Below are 23965 nucleotides of genomic sequence, written 5' to 3' on the forward strand. Positions count from 1 at the left end.
AGACAGGGTCTCATTAAGTTGCTTAGGGCCTTGCTAAGTTGCTGAGACTGGCTTTGAATTTTGATCTTCCTGCCTCAGACTCCTGAGTTGCTGGGATTATAGCATGTATCATCATGCCCGGCACTTTTTTCTTAAGTTATATTTTTCACAATGAAATTTTTAATCCTTCTGCATTTTGGTGGTGGTTAGTAGGGGGAGGTGGGGACTGGGTCTTGCTATGTTGCCCAGGCTGGCCTAGAACTCTGTGGCACAAGTAATAGTCCTACCTCAGCCTCCCAAGTAGCTGGGACTATAGTCATGTGCCACTGTGCCTGGCTTCTCTAGAATTTTCTTATAAGTTGAGATGCAGTTTTGTTTCCATATAGTTAGATATGACACCATTCCTTTCTTGGGTTGATTTGAAATGCCTCTTACATACTAAATTTCAATATATACCTACTCTATTTCAAACTTATTTGCTTCAGACTGTTTTATTACTTTCAATTTGTTGACAGCAAATTTTCCTTCATTACTCTTGTTTTTAATTTTCTTCCTGGCTTATTCTCCTAGAAAAGTTAGGAATCATTTTTACAGTACCACCCCAAAATTACATTGAGATTTTGATTGAGATTTTCAGATTTCAAACAATTAGTAAATCTTGAACAAATGTTAAAAATCTTATGATCACAACTATTATTTCAGTTGAGCCTATTTGTTACTCATTAAGAACACACCTAAAATTTTACATGATGCTTAGTTTTCTATAAATGTTTTTACAGTATTCATTGTTTCAAGAGCCAAAAGTTTTTACCCTTAAAACTTAAAGGTGTGCTATTTTGTCAGTAATAGAAATATGTGTCCTTACCTGTTTTAAAACTCAGATTACTGAATTACACTTTCAGAAGTGGTTTTCATTGGATTTATATAAGGATTGTCCATATTTTATTTAATTAATATGTAAAGTAGGTCTAATTTTTTTTTTCTTACTGGGAATTGAACCCAGGCATGCTCTACTACTGAGCTAGATCCCCAGCTTCTTTTTATTTTGAGGCAAGGTCTTGCTAATCCTCCTGCCTCCGCCTCCCAAGCACTTGGCTAAAATTCTTTGATTATGCTAAATATTATAACTGTTTAGTTGCACCAATTTCATTTCCCTGTTAGTGTATATTTGTTTCAGTGGTGTTCCTTTACTTGCTCAGAAACATTTAAGTACAGAAAAAAATAAAACAAGAACCAGAACTGTTAAGGTCTTTTTATGAAGGCAGATGACTCTTGGTCAAAGTTTAGAAATCATTTAATCCATGTATCACAAATAAGAAATCAGTTCTTCAGGTTTCTTAAATTTCTTGGCATGATCTAATATTTTTAAAATGTAACCAAATCAAGTGGCTTTGTTTTAGTAAAACCAAATATCCATTTAGGCTTTAAATCATTTGCTAAACTTTTCAATAACCTTATATACTCAACTGTTTGATGTAAATGTTACCCATTTACAAAGGAAACCAAGGATCTGAGAAGTTAATATGTAGAAAAAAGGAAAGAAATTAATATTTTGAGTACCAAATGATCTAAACACTGCATTTGGTGTTTTCCTGAGGTATCTTATTTTGAATAAGTAGATAATTGCGTGACAGCAAATTTGATCAAGTCTTTGGTACACTTCTTAATCATATGTCTCAATATTACTAATTCTTCTTGTTTGATTTTTCCTTGCTTCCTTTGTTCAACTGTGATTGTTTAGCCACTTTTTTTATATTTTGTTTTTTATCATTGATAATTACTTTTTTTCTTTTTTCTTTGGCACATGGCCTCACAAAGTTGCTTAGGGCCATGCTAATTTGATGAGGCTGGCTTCGAACTTGCAATCTTCTTGCCTAAGGCTCCCAAGTTGCTGGGATCATAGCTGGTGCTCCCACTGCACCCTGCTGATAATCACTTTTCCCAAATGCCAACAAATCTGTGATTGATTCTAATTAATGAGTATAACAAGTATATTTCTTTTTTTTTAGATTCCTGAATTTGATAACTTGTACCTGGATATGAATGGAATTATTCATCAGTGCTCCCATCCTAATGATGATGATGTTCACTTCAGAATTTCAGATGATAAAATCTTTACTGACATTTTTCACTACTTGGAAGTGTTGTTTCGAATTATTAAACCTAGGAAAGTGTTCTTCATGGCTGTTGATGGTGTGGCTCCTCGAGCAAAAATGAACCAGCAGCGTGGGAGGCGTTTTAGGTAAAATGTTCAAAAATAATTGACCTAAAACAACATATCTTCTAATCATGTTTATTTTTGTTTAAATTCCCCCACAAATGGACTATCTCATGATAATGAGCTAGAAATTCAAATGAGGTATCATTTCACAAAGTGTATGTTGAATTTTATACAGTTGCTCAGTTGTTCTCCATCACAAGGTTTTCAAACTTCTTTTGATAATTTGAAAATAATGGTTGTAAAACAAAGTTGTTATACTGGTTTACTCTGAGTTGTTAACTAGAGTGAACCAAGAGACTATTGTCATAAGAACATTATTGACATTTAAAGTAACATTTATTAAATAACCAGACCCTGAGATAAATGCTGACTTTGAATGAGTATGGAACTTAATGGAGCAGAAAGACAAGTGAGATCAGAAGGTGATGATTGACTGTGGGAAGAGAGTTGAATTAGGATACTCAGGATATTATCAGCACCACTGTATAGAAGTAAAGGATGAAAAGAGATTAAAAACATAAAGAGGATCTTAAAGGCAAATTCCTGGACATGTAAAATATTTCTAAGTAACAATGACATCAAGCTATGTCCCTGTTTATGAATAACAGAAATAAAAGTAAGAAGGTTGTCACAACCCAAGGCGAGGAACCCTGAATCAAGAGAATTGGATGGATCACTAGCATAATGAATCCTTTAATCATAATGACAGCTTAAAGAGTGAAAAGAGCACCTGTGCATCAGATGTGGAAGTCATCAAAGAAGGTGGGAGAGTGCCCTGGATAAGGCTTCCAGTAAGAATAAAAGAATGACAAAAAATACAGATTTAATATCAAAAGTAAAAAGATACTTGGAAGTCGTAGAAAGACTGTGAGATCCTTGAAGGAAAGATCCTTCTAATACCAAAATTGAGATTCTCAAGTACCACTCAAGACTTATTAATCTGACTCTCTAGGAGTTGGGAAACTCCTGGAAACCATTTTAACTAGACTCCCCTGGTATTTATTAAACTAGTTTTTGTGAGCCACTAGCCTAGAAAATCTGATATTAAGGAAGGATTATATAAACCCATTGCATTGGTCTGGGTTCACTTGAAGATAATAGGAAACATTCAGACTAACTTAAGCAGAAAGGTACATGAATGGGTGTCTCCAGAAACTTATTCCCTTTGATGTGATCCAGAGATTAAGCTACCACCAAAATTATTAGCTCCAAGGATATATCACTGTCATTATAATTTAGCAATCAGGAGGCCACCACAGCATTTATTAGCTCCACAACCCCGGTGCTTTTATTGAAAACACAGATGCGCTACTCCTTCCTTCTCATCACCACAAACCTATTCAATACTGGAATCTCCTCTACCATTGCTGAAATGCACACGTCCCCTACAGCCACTGTGCCTCAACTGTTGGTAGGTATCACCGCACTTCCAAACCTTGTATGGAGGCATCTCATTGTCAAAAATCAAGTCATATCCAGAAACCTAACTGCAGGGAAGCTTGAGTTTTATTTATTTATTTATTTATTTATTTATTTATTTAAGCTTTGCAACCACTCTGATATTAGAAAGCAAAGAAGGAGGAGAATAGAATGGAGGCTAAGGGCCAATCCACTATAACCACCATAACTTTTCCTAAATACTCTGCTGGTATTAAGTATTTCATGTTTCCCAGAAATCCCCAATCAACTGTCATTCCTTACAGTGATTGTTTTCTCCATTCATAATGTATAATTCTACATGTGTTATTCCTAAATCTTTTCTTCTGACTTTTATTCCCCTAAAATTTCATTATAAGATCACAGGATTATGGCCAGATACAAAGAATAATTCTTTCTTTATTTGTCCATAGCACTTAACAGTGCTGATCATTCTTTTTGAACTTCTTTCATTCCTTGGCCTTCTTAAAACTATATTTTTTCTTTGTCTATACATTCGTAGTCTCTTTTTCTTCCTGATTTTCTTTTTTAAAAAAATATATCTTTTTAAAATGGAGATGGGCACAATACCTTTCTGTTTCTTTCTTTCTTTCTCTCTCTCTCTCTCTCTTTTTCTTTCTTTCTCTCTCTCTCTTTCTTTCTCTCTTTCTTTCTTTCTTTCTTTCTCTCTCTTTTTTCTCTTTCTTTCTCTCTTCTTTCTCTGTCTCTCTTTCTTTCTCTCTCTTTCTTTTTCTTTCTTTTCTTTCTTTTCTTTCTTTCTTTCTTCCTTCCTTCCTTCCTTCATTTATTCATTTATTTATTTATTTAGAATTCGACCCAGTGCCTCACATGTGCTAGGCAAGCACTTTATCACTGACCCACAACCCCAGCCATGATTTTCTTAAATTGTTAATATTTCTAACGGTTCTTTCCTGGGCCCTGAGTGATCCACTCGTGGGTTTAATTACTCTGTCTATCCTAATGACTCCCAAATTTATCTTTCTGGTGGTTCTCTCCCAAGTTCCTTTTTATCCAAATGCTTGCTACCCTTGAGGCTTAACATGTTCAACACTGAACTCACCTTCCTCCCAAAACCGCCCTCCTGTTTCCTGTTTCAGTGAATGACAGTATTATGTACTTGGCTGCCTAATAGTCTTACCTTGTCCTTATCCCAAATATTTTCCATATTGCATTCAAATTAAACATATGACTACTGTAATTTTCTGTCTCCCCATTAGAGTATAATCTCTGAGACCTGGAGTCATTTCTCTTTTGTTATATCCCAAGACTTTGCCACATAGTTGCATTGAATAGTCATGTGTTCATTTAAAGGAGAAAAGGAGAAAAGAGGAAAGAATACACTGCAGAGGTTACAAATGAGTTAGTGTTATTTGAGTTTTTGTTATATTGAGGTTGGCAAGAGAGAGATTAAATAGGAGAAAGAATTTGTTCATGAAAACAGAATTCAGAGCATAGTAGATAGAATTAGTAGCAATTCTGTAGAAAGTATGCCCGAGGCAGAGCTTCTTAACTTGTATGCCATATGGCATTCTGGTGTGCTGCAAAGAGGTTAGAGGGGAAACCAGATAGGAATTGGGGCATCTGTGTTCAAATCCAGTTCTGACTCCAAAGCTCATATTGTTTCTAACAAATTCTGTTACCTTAAAAAATGAGATAACTTTGGCAACTGATGTCATTAATACTCTTAGACTTTCTTTTATTTATTTATTTATTTTAGTTGTTGATGGATCTTTATTTATTTATATGTGGTGCTGAGACTTGAACCCAGTGCCTCCTCACACATGCTAGGCAAGCGATCTACCACTGAGCCATAACCCCAGCCCTAGACTTTTATTTTAAATATTTTTAGGAAGAAATACAAAGATATGTAAGAATTTTTTTATAATTGCTTTTGTAATATTCTCAGAGATCATTGATGACATTTAAGATCATAAAATGATTAAGATCATTAAATGATATTCTTAAATGTGTATATAAGGAATGTTTAAAGCTGTGCAGTGCTTTAAGTCATTTCTAGAATGAATTTGCTGTATATTTTGTGATAAGAATTACTTCATAAGTATTTTTAAATTTCTGTCTGTTTTGCTGGTTTAGTATCCAACTTCTGTAGTCCTTATGTGAAAAACTCAATTCTTTACATCAAAAGAATTGAGGCTCATATTTATCAGTTATAACAATTTCAAAACTTGTATTTTTTGAACCTTAAAATTGATGAGTTTGTATTTTGGTTTTAAAAGCACCTAAATAACAGTTTGTATAAAGATCTTTACTTCTTTTCAGCACGTTTAAGATGCTCTTTTCCCTTAACCTTTAAGGTCAGCCAAGGAGGCAGAAGACAAAATAAAAAAGGCAATAGAAAAGGGAGAAACTCTTCCTACAGAGGCCAGGTTTGATTCCAACTGTATTACACCAGGTAAATTCACTGAGAGAAAAATTCTGAATGAATTAAAATGTAAATAGAAAATTTACTTTTTCGAGTGTATTTTTATTTTCCAGACTTATTTTGGTCTTAAGGTTCCATTTGCTATATTTTCCCATTTGTGTCTATTCATGAGATGATTTGGTCATACGTGCTCCTATAGAGGCCCTCTCTAGGAATTTTCAGATGTTAAAAAAAGCGGATATGGGCAGGACTTCCGCATTTAACAGCATTCCAAATCTAGAAGAAACATAAAATCCTTCAGTCCTGATTCTGCCATTTATTGGTATTAAATCATCAGTGAAGTTGTAACTTATCAAGTTCATGTTGCTGCCTTATGGTTCCAGGATGAGACAGTCATTTTCCTAATCCAGAGAGTTTACTACTCGACCTCTCAAAAGCAAATAAGATTTCTGTGACTTTAAGGAAAATAAATCTATCAGTAATATGTTTAACTTAATTTTACATTCAGTAGCATACTTATATTCTTAGGAGCTTTGTGTTTGAACATAATTCTTAAAAAATCTAACTTCCTTATGAATAGTAATTTTCTCTTTGGTTAAATGTCTCAGATGCACATTACTAGTTTTATCCTGATTATAGTGTACGACTATATTGCCTTTGAGTATCGATCATCTGGGCTTTTCCTAAACTATAATCATTGTAGACTAATTTTCCAAATTAATGATTTTTCAGATTAATAATAGTGATAATATTTTGTTACTGTTATTTTTGGCAATATAGTTGAAACTGCATGCCTTACAAAAATACTTCAGAATTTAACAAAAGAAGTAGAAAGTTGAAGTTCATTAGCGTGCAAACTCTGCATTTGTGTAAAAATACACAAAGCATACTCCTTAGTAGTTAAAATTTCTTGACTTCCCCTTTGTGACATTGAAATCATTTTGGTGACTATCAAGATTTGAAGCAGCTGTGATTATTTGTAAGAGAATGGTACAACATTTTGTTCTTTCAGGATAAAGAAGGAGGCTTTTAACCTTCAAAGATCCTGTACCTAGCTATTTCCTGGACATCCAAATCTGATTATATGTTGTCACTGGGAATTCACTGTTTTTATGTCTTTCTCAGATTAATCTTTTTTAAACTTTTTATTTATAGGGACAGAATTCATGGCTAGGTTACATGAACATCTGAAATATTTTGTAAATATGAAAATTTCCACAGACAAGTCATGGCAAGGAGTTACCATCTACTTCTCAGGCCATGAGGTTACCATCTTTTTTTTATTTAAAATAAATTTTTAAAGTTTTTGTAATATTCTCAACCATAACATATTACCACACTTTTTAAAAACATTGTATTTAGACACCCGGAGAAGGAGAGCATAAAATCATGGAATTTATCAGATCCGAGAAAGCAAAACCAGATCATGATCCAAACACCAGACACTGTCTTTATGGTTTAGATGCTGACTTGGTAGGTATAATATTTTATTGTTATTATAAGATTATGTCATTGTAGGTAAATATCTAAGAGACTCAGTTTTATATAGGAATCTTATTGGCTTTGTTAATAAATACAAAAAACAATGATTCCTACTTTTGCCTTTACCAAAGTTCTAAAACAGTTGGAAAATGATTTTTTTTTTTGAGGGGGGGAAGGAACATATTATGTTCTCTATAGTTAGTCTACAGACCTACTGACCCTAATAGTATAAATAGTGAAGTTATAAAAAGGGGAACCTCTCATGGAATCTCTTCAAGGTTCTGTGACCTTTAATACCTCCTGATGTGGCAAATTTTATGCCCCAGATACTTTCTTTTTTTTAGTTGTAGATGAACACAATACCTTTTTTAAAGATTTTTTTATTTTTATGTGGTGCTGAAGATCAAACCCAGTGCCTCACATGTGCTAGGTAAGTGCTCTACCACTAAGCTACAACCCCAGCCCTCCACCCCGGATACTTTTACTAGCCATTTTTTGTTTAACTTTTTATTGTGGAAGTTTTAAAATTAAACAAAAAGAGCCAAAGTAGCATAATGAACTTCTTGTGTCCTTCATCTACCTTTAATATTAATTTTTAACTCCTATCCTTAACCATCTGTCTGCTCTTTCTCCTACCATTCTGGATTATTGAAGCAAATCCCACATATTTATATCATTCAATCTATACATATTTTCATAATGGTTCTCTAAAAGGGAAGGTTGGTTTTTTTAAAAGTACTTAACTGCAATGCCATTATCCCACATAAAACAAAAATTAACATCATTGTTTAATATATAAATAACCAATTAGTATTCTTATCTCCCTAATTGCATAATGTTTCTTTTGTGTTATTGTTTGAATCAGTATTGAAATAAATAATATACATTGCAATTGCTTGATATGTCTCACTAGGCTTTTTAATTACTTTGGAAACTGTAATACTGTAAAATAAAATTAGTTGAAGGTGCCCTTTTCCATTTTTTTCTGTATGTTTTACATGTTAGAAATATCTTGACCTCCAAAAGAGCCCTACATTTTATCATTAAAAAGCTGCTGCCTCTAAATTCTAACCCATTTTCTCATGGCAAGTAGAAATATGTGAAAACCAAGAGAAGGTTGTGGAGAAAAGGAGTGAGAAAGGACAGAGTGGCAGTTATAAAGGTCATAGGACTCTTAAGGGGAAAATGTTTTTCCTAGAAAAATACACTTACTTTGTTGAGCACAGTGGTATAGTGGTACAGGCATGTAATCCCAGCTGCTTTGGAGGCTGAAGCAGGAGGATCTCAAATTCAAAGCCAGACTGAGCAATTTCACAGGACTCCCCCCCCACAAAAAAAAAAAAATTAAAAGGGTTGCAAATGTAGCTAACTGGTAGAACACTTGTCTAGCATGTGTGAGGTTTTGAGTTCCATCCCCTAGTATCACCAGAAAAAAAGAAAAGTACACTTAAACTATCCTATTCATTTTCTACAACTTGATCATACTTTGATATTTGTGTGTTAATATGGTAATTGTTTATTTATTCTCTATATAGAAATGTTTTCATTTAATTGCCTTTGTGAATCTAATACTAGAAAAAATGGGAGAAGAGAAACATTTCATAATCATTTTTCCACAGATCATGCTTGGATTAACAAGTCACGAGGCACATTTTTCTCTTTTAAGAGAAGAAGTTCGATTTGGTGGCAAAAAAACACAAAGGTAAATCACATAGCATTCATGTTGTAAGAAAGAACAGAAATTTAGCTTGGATTATAATCCCTTAACAGGTATGTAATCTGTTTTGTTCATAGTGTCCTTTGATACACCAAAGTTTTTAATTACGATATAATCCAATTTATCTTTTCTTTTTGTTGCCTGAGCTTTTAGTGTAATATCAAGAAATCATCACCAAATTCAATGTTATAAAGATTGAGTTTTATAGGTTTGTTGTTGCTGTTGTTTGGATTTTGCGTAGCACTGGGTTTTGAACCCCAGGGCCTTGTACAAGCTAGGCAAGAGCTATACTACTGATTTATATCCTGAGCCCTGGGTTTTATAGTTTTAACTTTTACATTTAGGACTTTAGTACATTTGATTAATTTTTGTATATGGCAAAAGTAAAGGCCCAACTCCATTCTTTTTCATGTGGCTCTCCAATTTTCTTAGCAATATTTGTTGGTAAGACTGTCCTTCCCTGTTGAATCTCTTGGACCCTAGTTGAAAGTCATTTTACCATGGTATACAAGGATTTATTTCTTGGGCTTTTCATTATACTACATTGGTCTATATATCTTTATGCCAGTACCCATGTTTTGATTAATGTAATTTTGTAGTGGAAATCAGTAAGAGTACAACCTCCAACTTTATTCTTTTTCAAGAGTGTTTTGTCCATCTACTCAGGGTTTCCTGAAATTCCATATGATTTTTAGGATAGATTTTTCTGGTTTTGTGAAAAACATCGTTGTGATTCTGATAGGGATGGCATTGAGTCTGTAGATCTCTTTGAGCATTTTGGTATTAAGCCATGAACCTAAGATGTCTTTCCATTCACTTGTCTCTCCTTTAATTTCTTTCAACATTTTGTAGTTTTCAGTGTACAACTCTTAACTCTTTGGTTATGTTTACTCTTTATTTACTCTTTATTCTTTGGAATATTTTTATAAATGGAATAATTTTCTTAATTTCCTTTTCAGATTGTTCATTGATGGTATATGGAAATATAGCTGATATTGGGGTACTGATCTCATACCCTCCATACATGCTAAATTAGTTCTTTAGCCCTACTAGGTTTTGTATGTATGTCTGTGTGTATATTCTATGGAATTTTCTGTGTGTAGAATTATTCCATCAGTAAATAGATTTAGTTTTACTTCATTCTTTTCAATTTCAATTCCCTTTATTTCTTTTTCCTGCCTAATTACTCTGGCTAGGACTTCCAGAAAAGTGATGAGTAGTAGTTTGAATAGCTGTGGTAAGGTAGCCATCCTTTTCTTGTTCCTGATCTTAAGAGGAAAGCTTTCACTCTTTCACCATAGAGTAAAACATTAACTGTGAGTTTTCATAAATGCCCTTTATCATACTAAGGAAAGTCTTTTCATATCTTAGTTTGCTGAATACTTTTTAATACCTTTATTTTATTTACTTATTTTTATGTGGTGCTGAGGATTGAACCCAGCACCTTGCACGTGCTAGGCGAGCGCTCTGTTACTGAGCCACAATCCCAGCCCCTTGCTGAATATTTTTATTGTGGAAGAATATTGAATACTGTCAGATGCTTTTCTGAAAAATGATGAGGAATTTTTTCTCCTTCATTCTATTTTTTTAAATATTTATTTTTTAGTTGTAGTTGGACACAATACCTTTATTTCATTTATTTTATTTTTATGTGGTGCTGAGGATCAAACCCAGGGCCTCACACGTGGTAGGCGAGAGCTCTACTACTGAGCCACAACCCCAGCCCTCCCTTAATTCTATTAATGTGATATATTAAGCTGATGTTCTCATATTGAACTATACTTGAATTCTTGGGATAAATCTTGCTTGTGAATGAATGGCATATGAACTATTTAATTTGCAATCATTTCTTTATAGTCTTACTTATAGTTAAATACAGTTTATAGGCTGATAATCAGGAATATAGAACCCTTTACCAATTCAAATAAGAGAAAGAAAAGAAAGCCTCACCTTGTGCCTTGGACTACACTGAAAGAGATGTAAAAATATGTATTCACTCTTATGTGTGCTTTCTCTTAATGGCTAACCTTAAATGAGCCAGGTCACTGATTTCTTAGTTTTATTATATATTACTTGAGACTTCTGAATGCTGAGATTCCTTCTACAAAAGGCATAATATAAGTCAATTATTTTTAACTTTACCATGTTACATTATTTTTACTTTTACATAAATTATATGCTTTAATTACAAGACTTAACTGTCTCCTAATGATAATTATGATTTAAGGTTTGCTACATTTTTCAACTTAGAGCTTAAAATGTAATTTACTCTGTTTTGATCATCTGATTGATTACAGAGTGTGTGCACCAGAAGAAACCACATTTCACCTTTTACACTTGTCTTTAATGAGAGAATATATTGACTATGAGTTTTCAGTGTTAAAAGTAAGTATTAACATAACCATGGGCCAAGGTTTTGTATGCAGAAACCTGTACAGGGTTTCACTTTGTTTTCCATTTTACCTTAGGCAAAGATCACATTTAAATATGATATTGAAAGAATTATAGATGATTGGATTTTGATGGGATTTCTGGTTGGCAATGATTTTATCCCTCATCTACCTCATTTACATATTAATCATGATGCACTGCCTCTTCTTTATGGAACATATATTACCATCCTTCCAGAACTTGGGGGTAAGAAAATTTAATATTCATTTGAGGCTACTTTAATTTAGCAGTGTCTTACCCTAAAAATGTCACTCATTCATTAAATAATTGCATGCCCAACTAAACTAAAGCCTAAGGTTACAAGCAATGAGGTTGTCATTTTCAATGATTCCCAAGGAAAGAAAGTGATCAGAGTTATTGATATCTCACAATAACTCTAATATAAAAATTTCCTAAGAAAATATAATTTAAAATTTTCAATTTTAATTTAATTTTAGTTTCCTGAGAAAGCGAAGGGAACTTGTTGGTTTCACTTAACTCCTTTCGTATTTAAATGTAGAACTCAGTTTTTTGTTGGTTTGTTTTTTTTTTTGAGGAAGGTATTGGGGATTGAACTCAGGGGCAACTCAACCACTGAACCACATCCCCAGCCCTGTTTTGTATTTTATTTAGAGACAGGGTCTCACTGAGTTGCTTAGCACCTTGCGTCTGCTGAAGCTGGCTTTGAACCCGAGATCCTCCTCCTGTCTCAGCCTCCCAAGCCACTGGAATTACAGACATGCACCACTGCACCTGGCTGAAATTCAGTTTTTCTAAATAGATATGCATCAGAGTATTTAATATGAAGGAAAGATTTTTTCAGTTAAAGTGAAATATGGAGACAGTAGTGATGCTGAATAAAACATACAACAGAGTAACACAACATTAGTTTTTTTCCCAAGCTAACATATCAAATTGAAATGATCTGGATAGACTCTAGAACAGTTTAATTGTTGCCAGGTGTGGTTGGAAATATAGAAGGATGATTATCATGTGAACCTGTTTTGGTTTTTGTTTTTTTTTTTTTTTGCTTCTATACAAATATATTGTATATTATAGGAATATAAAGCTCAAAGAAACTAGGGCTGCTTTATATATTGCCCAACAGTGTTTTTTCCTGATTAGTAGAATATTGACATTTAACAGCTTGTGGAAAGAATTTTGTAGAATTGTTGGAAAAATGTGTCAGTTTTTAGTACAAATTTGGGTTTTTTTCTTTTTAGGTTATATTAATGAAAGTGGACATCTCAACTTACCTCGATTTGAGAAATACCTTGTGAAACTATCAGATGTAAGTAACTTTACATTTTTGTTTTCCTGCCCCAGTGTAGCTATAAATGGTTAGTAACTGTTTTAGTCAGCCTTTTGGCTGATGTGACTAAAAGATCTGACCAGAACAACTATAGACTGAGGAAAAGTTTATATGGGGCTCACAGTTTCAGAGGTCTCAACCCATAGGCAGCATGCACCATTCCTTGGGGCTCGAGGTGAAGCTGAACATCATGGCAGAAGAATGTGGTGGAGGGAAGCAGCTCATATGATGATCAGACAGCAAGAGAGACTTCATCCACCAGATACAAAATATGTACCCCAAAGACACACTCCTAATGCCCCACCTTCTCCAGCTACATCCTACCTCTCTTCAACCACCACTCAGTTAATCCCAACAGGAAATCAATTCACTGATTGGGTTAAGGCTGTCATAACCCAGTCATTTCTCTAAATCTTCTTGCATTATCTCACACAGGAGCTTTTGGGATGCATCTCACGTCCAAAACATAACAGTAACCAACTAAACAATAGCAGGAAAAAAAAACTTTTATAATTATCTCCCAGGTGCTAATTATACTTTCACCTAAATTCTGTCCCTTCCCCTCATATTTTTTATTGGTGCTTTTTAACTGTACATACTGATGGGATTTGTTGTTACATATTTATAATAACAAATATATTTTAATATAACAATATAATTTGGCCATTATCACTTCCTAGCATTTTTTCCCTCGCTCTCCCCACTTTCTACCCCTTGATTTCTTTTCTCTACTAATCTCCTTTTCATTTTTATGAGATTCAACCCCATCTTTGTTTTCCTTTTCCTCTTTAGCACGCACATAGGAAAGAAAACATAGGACACTTAACCTCTGAGAGTTTGACTTGTTTTGCTTAACATAATGGTCTCTAGTTCCATCTGTTTTCCTGCAAGTGACATAATTTTGTTTTTATTTATGGCTGAATAAAACTGCATTATGTATATATATATCACATTTTCTTTTTCATCCGTTGGTGGGCATCTAGTCATCTTGGCCATTGTGGATTGTGCTGCTATAAACATGGATATACCTGTATCACTGTTGTATGATGACTTTAATTCTTCAGGGTAAATAATGAGAAGTGGTATAGCTGGGTCATATGGTGGTCCTAACCTTTTGAGGAACCTTCATACTGATTTCTATAGTGGTTGTACTAATTTACAGTTCCACACTCCATATATTCTTTAGCATTTGTTCTTATTTGTATTCTTAACGACTGCCATTCTGATTAGTCTGAGATGAAATCTTAGTGTAGTTTGGATTTACATTTCCCTACTTGCTAATGATGTTGAACATTTTTTCATATATTTCTTAGACATTTGTATTTCTTCTTTTGAGAAGTATCTATTTAATTTGTTCACTCATTTATTAATAAGGTTACTTGATTTGTCTAGCATAAAGTTTTTTTTGAGTTCTTTGTATATCCTAGATATTTATCCTCTGTCCAAAGAATAGCTAACAAAGATTTTCTCCCATTCTGTAGGCTCTCTTTTCACATTCCTAATTGTTTCCTTTGCTGTGCAGAAGCTTTTTAATTTGATGCCATCCCATCTTTTGGGCATTATTTCCTGAGCTTTAGGGTTCTTATTGAGAAAGTCGTTGCCTGTGCCTATGTACTGGAGTGTTGACCCTATGTTTTTTCTAGCAGTTGTATAGTTTCTCATCTAAGTCCTAAGTCTTTGATTCATTTTGGATTGATTTTTGTGCTGGGCGAGAGATCAAGATCTATAGTTTCATTCTTCTATGTATGGATAACCAGTTTTTCCAGCACCATTTGTTTAAAAAGCTATGTTTTCTCTAGTGTATTTTTCGGCACCTTTGTCAAAGATCAGATGACTATAGATGTATGGTTTTTGTCTCTGTGTCTTCTATTCTGTACTATTGTCTTTATGGCAATACCATGCAAGTTTTTGTTCCTATAGTCCTGTAGTATGATTTGAAGTTTGCTATTGTGATGCCTTCAGCATTGCTTTTTTGGCCCAGAATTGTTTTTCCTATTCTGGGTCTTTTATTCTTCCAAATGAATTTAAGGACTATTTTTTTCTAGTTCTCTGAAGAATGTCATTGGTATTTTGATGGGAATTGCATTGAATCTATATTTGCTTTGGTAGTATGGCCATTATAACAATATTAATTCTGCCTATCCACAAACATGGGAGGTTTTTCCATCTTCTGAACTCTTCAATTTCTTTCTACAGTGTTCTATAGTTTTCATTGTAGAGGTCTTTCACCCCCTTGGTTAGATTTGTTCCTAGTCCCCCTATTTGGGGACTATTAAGAATGCAATTATTTTCCTGATTTCCTTCTCAGAGATTCATTGTTGGTATATAAGGAAACTATTGATTTTTGTATGTTGATTTTGTAACCTACTGTTTGCCATGTTTGTTTAGTAGCTCTAGCAGTCTTTTGTTAGAGTTCTTTGGATCTTCTAGGTATAGGATCATATCATGTGCAAAAGTGATAATTTGACTTTTTTTCTTTCCTCTTTTTATTTTTTTATTAATTTTTTTTTAATTTTTTAAATATTTTTTTAGTTGTAGATGGACACAGTATCTTTATTTTATTTATTTATTTTTTGTATGTGGTGCTGAGGATTGAACCCAGTGCCTCACGCATGCGAGGCAAGTGCTCAACCACTGAGCTACAACCCCGGCCCTTTATTTTTTTATTTTATTTTTTTTATATTTATTTTTCAGTTTTAGGTGGACACAATATCTTTGTTTTATTTTTATGTGGTGCTGAGAATCGAACCCAGTGCCTCACGCATGCTAGGCAAGCATGCTACCACTTGAGCCACATCCCTAGCCCCTTTCCTCTTTTTATACCTCTTATTTCCTTCTCATGCCTAATTGCACTGGCGAGAATTTCTAGCATTATATTAAAAAGGAATAGTGTGAGCAGACATTGTTTTCTTGTTCTATATTTTAAAGAAAATGCTTTCAGTTTTTCCCCATTTATTATAAGGTTTGCTTTGGGTTTTTTACATATAGCCTTTATGATGTTGAAGTAGTTTCCTTTTATCCCTAGTTTCTTCAGTGTTTTAATCATGAATGAGCACTGAATTTTGTCAGAGATCTTTTATGAATCTGTTGAAATCACAAGTGATCAACTTGGTCATGGTGTATAATCTTCTTACTATGTTGTTGAACACAGTTTGCTAATATCTGATTAAGTATTTTTGCATCTGAGTTCATTGGTCTAGGGGCTGGAGCTGTAGCTCATTAGTAATGCGCCCGCCTTGTACATGTGAGGCACTGGGTTCGATTCTCAGCACTACATAAAAATAAATAAAGATATTTTGTCTAACTACAACTAAAAATATATTTTTTTTAAAAAAGGATTGGTCTATAGTTTTCTTTCCTTAACATGTCCTCATCTGGTTTTGATATGAGTATGATACTGGCTTCGTAAAATGAATTTGGAAGTCTTCCATCCCTTTCTGTTTTGTGGAATAACTTGAGGAGTATGGGCATTAGTTCTTTAAAGATTTGGTGGAATTCATCAAAGAATCCATCTCATCTTGGCTTTTCTTTGTTAGAAGTCTTTTTATTACTACTTGTATCTCATTACAAAATACTGGTCTATTTAGGTATTCTATGTCTTCTTGATTCAGTTTTAGCAGATAGTATTTGTCTAGAAATGTCTTGTTTATCTTCTCAAAGAACCAACGCTTTGTTTCATTGATCCTTTGTATTGTTTTATATTTTCAATTTCATTGATTTCAGCTCTGTTTTAATCATTACCTTCCTTCTACTGGTTTTGGAATCGATTTATTGTTCTTTATCAAGGCTTAGGTTGATTATTTGGGATCTTTCTAATTTTCTTATGTAGACACTCATAGCTTTAAACTTTCCTCTTAAAACTGCCTTCGTAATGTCCCAGAGGTTCTGATATATTGTATCACTATTCTCATTCGAGGCTAAAAATTTTTTAATTTCTCCCTTAATATCTTCTATGACACATTCATCACTCAAAAGTGTGTTGTTCAATCTCACTGTGTTTATATAGTCTCTGTAAGGTATTTTCGTGTAAATTTCTAATTTCATACCATTATGAGCTGATAAAATACAAGGAATTATATTAGTTTTTTGTATTTACTAAAAGTTTCTTTGTGGCCTATAAATTCTGTTTTTATTTCCTTTTTATGTTTAATTTTCATAGGGAAAATGAGGTCCCCATATGTGTAAAAAGTAATATTCCCCAATTTCCTATGTCCCAGAAATAGTCATTCTGTAAAGTTTGGTTTGTCTTCGATACGTACTTGAATCATTTTTAAATGGATTTAAATTTTTTGTGCAGTTTGATCGGGAGCACTTCAGTGAAGTTTTTGTGGACCTAAAGTGGTTTGAAAGCAAAGTTGGTAACAAGTACCTCAACGAAGCAGCAGGTGTTGCAGCAGAAGAAGCCAAGAACTATAAGGAAAAGAAAAAACCAAAGGTGTCCTTTTTTTTGTTAGGTGTTCTTTCACTTTTTTAGCTGTGAGATAAAACTGATATTCCTTATTTCTCATTTTCCTTCTATGATTTTGGAGTTGCCTTATTTCATTTTCATTTCTTCTTTCCTATAGGTAGTTAAAAGTTGTTTTGGTTTCTTTTTCTCTACTAGATTCTCTCATGTAGATCTGATCCTTAACAGTATTTATTTTTACCCTTGAAGAAGGACGTTGTTTTATCTTCACTTTTTCATTCTATAAATAAGTGTGGGAAACATTTCTTAATATAAGAGTCTAGAAAATTACTTTTCTTTTAAAAATAATAATTTAAACCATGTTATTTGAAAACAAAAGACCAACATACTAATTGTTTTTGTTGTTGTTGTTGTTCTACTTGGTTGTACATGACAGCAGAATGCATTTCATTTCATCGTACACAAATGGAGCACAACATTTCAATTCTCTGGTTGTACAGGATGTAGAGATGTACCATTCTTGCAATCATACATGTACCTAGGGCAATGATGTCCATCTCATTCCACCATCTTTGCAACATACTAGTTTTAAAATGTACATATTTATAGCATTTAATGTCATGAGACATCAACTATATTGATTTTTTAAAAATTATTTTTATATAAACTACATTAATAGGCTAGGCTAGGAGTAATTAGTGGTAAAATATCTTATAAACTGTTATTTGCTTAATAATTAAATGATAGAACTATTTTAAATATGCTAGTGCCCTGCATAACATCTCTAATAAATTCTAAAGAATGTCTTTGTGTTGTCTTGAAAACAAAACTTATGAAATTATCTTTAGCCTATCCATAGTTATGGGATCTTGATAAAGTTTCCTGCACTCCCCTTAGTATACTGGTTCTGTGTAGTTTTACATCTAATATGTCTTGTTCCAGGAGGGGCAATTATTCTGTTTTTTCCTGGAATGGTCTTTCTAATTACTTAGCTCTTCCTTAGTGGAACTTGGTAATGGTCAGTCTTCATTCCACCTGTGTGTTTTTTCCACCTAATCAAAAGCTTTGCGATGCTTTGTGAACCTGTATGCACAGAACTAACATGTCAGTAATCCCTGATTTCCTTGTCTCAACTCATTCCTTAAACTTGACCATATTCTAGGCATATGTATGTGGCTAATGTTAGAGACACAGGCAGAAATAGCCTAAGCACACGAAATCAGTTGGGGCTATAAATTGGATGAAGAAAAGGAAATGGGAAGAACTAATAATGGGAGTCATTGGCAGTTGACAGGCAATCCAAAAACAGAGGAGAGAAAGGATTGAGATCACAATGGATGAAAAACAGAAGCAGAATATGAAGGATGGATAGATGGAAGAGTTATAGAAAAACAAATGCATTGCATGAAAGAGAAATAAAGGAGTGGAAGATAGAGTCATAAGAATGATAGGATTCAAGCTGGGTGCGGTGGCACACACCTGTAATCCCAGTGGCTTGGGGGGCTGAGTCAAGAGGATCACAGCTTCAACAACTTGGAGAGTTATAAGCAATCATAGCTCAAAATGCTACCTCAAAATTTAAAAAGGACTGGGGGATGTGGCACAGGAGTTAAGCAACCCTTGGTTCCATTCCTGGAACAATACCAGAAAACAAAAAGGACAGGATTCAGAAATACTGAAAATAGATATTATAACCACTGAATTTAATTATAAAGGAATAGAATGTTAAAAGTAACCTAAATTTTGGACACATAAAAATACTTACATTGATAAATGATACAAGGATTTGATGTTGATTGTATACTTTGTTCTAAGTAAACAAGATACTCTTTAAGTATATTCTTGGAATATAAATGATTTAAATTCATTCTTTTTTTGCAGGGGTGGGGAGTACATACCAGGGATTGAACTTGGGCACTCTGCCATTGAGCCACATCCCCAGCCCTATTTTGTATTTTATTTAGGGACAAGGTCTCACTGAGTTGCTTAGCGCCTCACTTTTTGCTAAGGCTGGCTTTGAACTCGTGATCCTCCTGCCTCAACCTCCCTAGTCACTGGGATTACAGGAGTGCACCACTGTACCTGGCAAATGTATTCTTCTGTAACACTGATGAGAATCACTTTATCTATCTTTAAATGACCTGACTTCTAAGTTCTACATGATAGAAATGTATAGCTTTAGGGTTGGGGATGTAGCTCAATTGGTAGAGTGCTTCCCTAGCATGTACAGGGCCCTAGGTTCTATCCCTAGAAACACACACACACACAGTTTTAGAAATTGATAACCAAAAACATTTATACATTACTTATTATTTTTAAGCTTTTACAGAGTTCTTTAAGAATTTTAAAATTTTTTTAATTTGTTCTTTTTAGATATACATGACAGTGAAGTATGTTTTGCATATTATACATGCATGGAGTATAACTTGCAGTTCTTGTGGTCATACATGATGTCGAGTTACAATGGTTGTGTATTCATATATGAACATAGGACAGTTATGTTCAATTCATTCTACTGACTTTTCTATTCCCATCCCCCCTCCCTTCCCTGCATTCTCCTTTGTCTAGTCCAGTGAACTTCTACTCTTCTCTTCCCACCCCTTATTGTGTGTTAGCATCTGCTTATCAGAGAGAAAACTTTGGTTTTGGGGGATTGGCTTATTTCACTTAGTATGATATTCTCTAGTTCCATCCATTTACCAGCAAATGCCATAATTTGATTCTTCCTTATGGCTGATTAATATTCCATTGAGTATATATACCATATTTTCTTTATCCATTCATCTGTTCAAGCACACCTAGGTTGGTTCCATAGCTTATCTATTGTGAATTGAGCTGTTTATAAACATTGATGTAGCTATGACACTGTAGTATGCTGATGTTAAGTCCTTTGGGTATATGCTGAGGAGTAGGATAACTAGGTCCAATAGTGGTTTCATTCCATGTTTTCTAAGGAATCTCCCTACTGTTTTCCAGAATGGTTGCACCAGTTGCCGTCCCACCAGCAATGTATTAGTGTACCTTTTCCCCACATCCTTACCAACATTTATTGTTACTTATATTTTTGACGTTTACCATTCTGAGTAGAGTGAGATGAAATCCCAGTTTAGTTTTAATTTGCATTTCTCTAATTGCTACAAATGTTGAACATTTTTTCACATATTTGTTGACCAATCATATTTCTTTTTCTGTGAAGTATCTTTTCAGTTCCTTTGGCCATTTACTGAGTTGAGTTATTTGGTTTTTTGTTTTTTTGATTTTTTGGTTTTTTTTGAGAGAGAGAGAATTTTTTTAATATTTATTTTTTAGTTTTCCGTGAACACAACATCTTTATTTTATTTGTATGTGGTGCTGAGGATCGAACCCAGTGCTCTGTGTAAGCCAGGCAAGCACGCTACGCTTGAGCCACATCTCCAGCCCGAGTTATTTGGTTTTTTGGTGTTTGTTTTGTTTTTTGAGTTCTTTCTGTATTCTCAAGATTAATGCTCTATTTGATGTGTAGATGGTAGAGAATTTTTCCTATTCTGTAGGCTCTCTCTTCATGTTCTTGATTGTTTCCTTTAAGGGTAATTTCAATTAGTTTTAGCATTTTTTAAATATCCCCTTGAAATATATCTTACCATTTATTTTATGATGATTTATAATTTTTATAGGGCCAGGAAAATTCTGTATGTTGGGCTGCTTTAGACAAAAATGAAAGTGAAGTGGTAGCTTCTAAGGGTAAGTACAAACTATATAGTTTGATATGTTATTACTTTTTATATGTTATTACTTTGACAGAATAGTTATAATTTGATATAGCAACACTAATTTAGTAATATTGAATTGGATAAATTGCTATGATAACTTATAAGAATCAACTTTGATATGCATTTATCAGAAGCATTAGAAGAAAAACAGAATATTTATAACTGTCAGTCACTATCTTTCTTTTTCCCCCTAGATAACTTAGAAGATGAGACTGAAGAGGATGATCTATTTGAAACTGAGTTTCGACAATATAAAAGAACATATTACATGACAAAGATGGGGGTTGATGTAGTCTCTGAGTACGTTTTTGCCAATCCTTTTACTTTAAAGTAAAAAAAAAAATTAGATTTTGCAGTTCTTCAGAAAACAGCACAATTCTGACAAAGTAGTAGAAGAGAAGGACTTTTTGGTTTCATAAATTATTGTAGATTTCAACTAGTAGGATATGGTTTTGGAGAAGGTGATATTAATTCTGACTTGTATTATAATTAAAATAGAGAACTTGTCCTTATACACAGAAAGCTTATTACAAAGTTACTTAAAATAGTAAAAGATTAATCTAATGTCCAATAAGAAGGTTCCCAGTAATCAGCCTCTGCATCATCATCACAGTCACCATCCCTCTCATTTCCACATCTTCAGAATCTGTGTAGCTGCTAAACTGGTACTTGAAGAAATTTCATAATAATATGGAAAGATACTTAAATTTTAAAACCGAACACAAAATCATACATGTAGCTTATACTCATTAATACTTTTTTAAAAATCAACGTAGGAATTAAAAAGACTGATGCTGGTGTGGTGGTACACACCTATTGTCCTACATACTTAGGAGGCTATGGTGGGAGGATGACTTGAGGCCCGGAGTTCAAGACCAGTCTGGGCAACATGGCTAGACACCATCTTAAAATAAAGAGAGTCTGAAAAAGAGGGCTGGAGTTGTGGCTCAGCAGTAGAGTACTCATCTAGCACGTGCGAGGCCCTGGGTTCAATCCTCAGCACCATATAAAAATAAATAAATAAAATAAAGGTATTGTGTCTAACTACACCTAAAAAATAAATATTAAAAAGAAAAAGACTGAAAAGAAACATAGCAAAATGTATAGTGATTGCTGTAAGGGAATGAAAATGCTTGTTTTTATTCCTAGGGAAATATTTGTTTTATAATAACAAAGTAATAATTTCATGTATAAAAGCATACCTCCCAGAAATATGGAGACTTGGAATTTCTTAAGCAACTACTTTGGGCTTTAGACTAGTGCCTGTCTTGGTATTCAAAGATTGATTTTACCCAAACCTTAAATGATAGCATTTGGTTTTTGAGAGAAGAAATTAGAAGAGAATCTTGCTCAGCAGCTGTAGCACTTTTCAAAGGGTATTTTAGCTGCTACAACCAAGCTTTTCAAGAACTTTCTGATGTGCCCATCTCATCCCCACTATTTAAGAGAGCAACAGTACTGCTTGATAAAATATTTCATTAACTAAGTCTTTAAACTTTAGACCAAATGTGTCATAGATTTACTAGTCAAATATGCATAGCAGCCTTGATAGTTGGTGTAGATAAACTATAAAGCAAACCTTTCATGTGAAAGGTGGAATTTTTTAATATCTTGAAGTTTTTCTGATTGTTATTTTTAAATAGTATATAATTTGTAGTTAATTCATTGACTTAATAAGCCATGTGAGGTAAAATGTATGAGGAAATATGCTCTAGAGACACTGGCCTATTTTCAAAAAAAAAATAATGTAATGAAAATATTCCTTTCTATTTTCAGTGATTTTCTGGCAGATCAAGCTGCATGTTATGTTCAGGCGATACAGTGGATTTTGCACTATTACTATCACGGTGTTCAGTCCTGGAGCTGGTAAGAGCATATCTTTTTTAAAATGTTTTTTTCTGTAAGAATCTCATTTAGACATTTCTTCTTCATCGTCTTTTGTGTGTGTGTGTGTGTGTGTGTGTGTGTGTGTGTTTTGCTGGGGATTGAACCCAGGGCCTTGTGCATGTTAGGCAAGCACTCTCCCAACTGAACTATATCTTCTGCCCAGGTAATCTTTTCTTAAATGAAAATATTTGAAAAAGATGCTTCTAGCCCTAGCAGATGATAAAAGGTCTTTATTAATCTAAGGATGTAAAAATCTCTATTTAGATAAATCAGAGCTGAAGATGTAATTCGGTTGTAGCTCATTTGTCTAGCATGCAAGAAGTCCTGGTTTGAGTCCCAGCATCACCCCCCGCCAAAAAAAAAAAAAAAGAGAGAGAGAGAAAGAAAAGAGATGAATCAAGAATGACTTAAGTTTAGATAACTATCAGATCTGGGTGATAGTTACATGAGAGTATTCATTGTATTCTCTAAATTTTTGTGTGTTTAAATTTTTTTTCAAATAGTAATAATTTTTTGAAGACTAGACTAGTTGTATGTTAGGCTGGAAAAATAAAGGAGAAAGGAATCATTTGCTTTTACTGGAAATAGTAATAATTTGCCATTTCTCTTCCCTGTTCCAGCAAATTTTATTCAAAACCATCCACCAAAATAGAAAAGTAACAGACCAAAAGATGGTCAGTGAAAAGTGAAGACTTAGGTGATAACATAGCTTGCTTTGTTTTTTTAAGAGGGCTCACATAAGTTGTTTCTATTGTTTTCACGCATGAAGACCAGACACTTGAGAAGCATGTTCTCATCTAATCTTCACAACTAAAGTAGACATTGTTTTCCCCCATTACAGATGAAGAAATAAAGCCTCAAAAAGTTTAATCTTCCCAAAATCTTACATCCCAGAACCAAGTCCAAGTGTGTCTGATTCCAGAGTCTGTTTGTTTTACATTATTTCTCCTAACTTTTTCCATT

General features: G+C 33.7%; 1 protein-coding gene across 1 annotated transcript in view; it reads left to right on the top strand.

The window, feature by feature from the left end:
- Positions 1-23965, top strand: part of Xrn1 (5'-3' exoribonuclease 1) — a 115119-nt gene that overhangs the window by 9556 nt on the left and 81598 nt on the right. The window contains exons 2-13 of the mRNA XM_076867577.1: positions 1989-2221; positions 5953-6050; positions 7176-7285; positions 7383-7493; positions 9122-9204; positions 11517-11604; positions 11688-11856; positions 12873-12940; positions 17259-17396; positions 21020-21086; positions 21310-21415; positions 22892-22981. Coding sequence (XP_076723692.1) covers positions 1989-2221; positions 5953-6050; positions 7176-7285; positions 7383-7493; positions 9122-9204; positions 11517-11604; positions 11688-11856; positions 12873-12940; positions 17259-17396; positions 21020-21086; positions 21310-21415; positions 22892-22981 — 1361 coding nt within the window. The remainder of the gene's footprint in view (positions 1-1988; positions 2222-5952; positions 6051-7175; positions 7286-7382; positions 7494-9121; positions 9205-11516; positions 11605-11687; positions 11857-12872; positions 12941-17258; positions 17397-21019; positions 21087-21309; positions 21416-22891; positions 22982-23965) is intronic.

This window comes from Callospermophilus lateralis, chromosome 10, assembly GCF_048772815.1.
Source record: "Callospermophilus lateralis isolate mCalLat2 chromosome 10, mCalLat2.hap1, whole genome shotgun sequence".
NCBI classification, from domain to species: Eukaryota; Metazoa; Chordata; class Mammalia; order Rodentia; family Sciuridae; genus Callospermophilus; species Callospermophilus lateralis.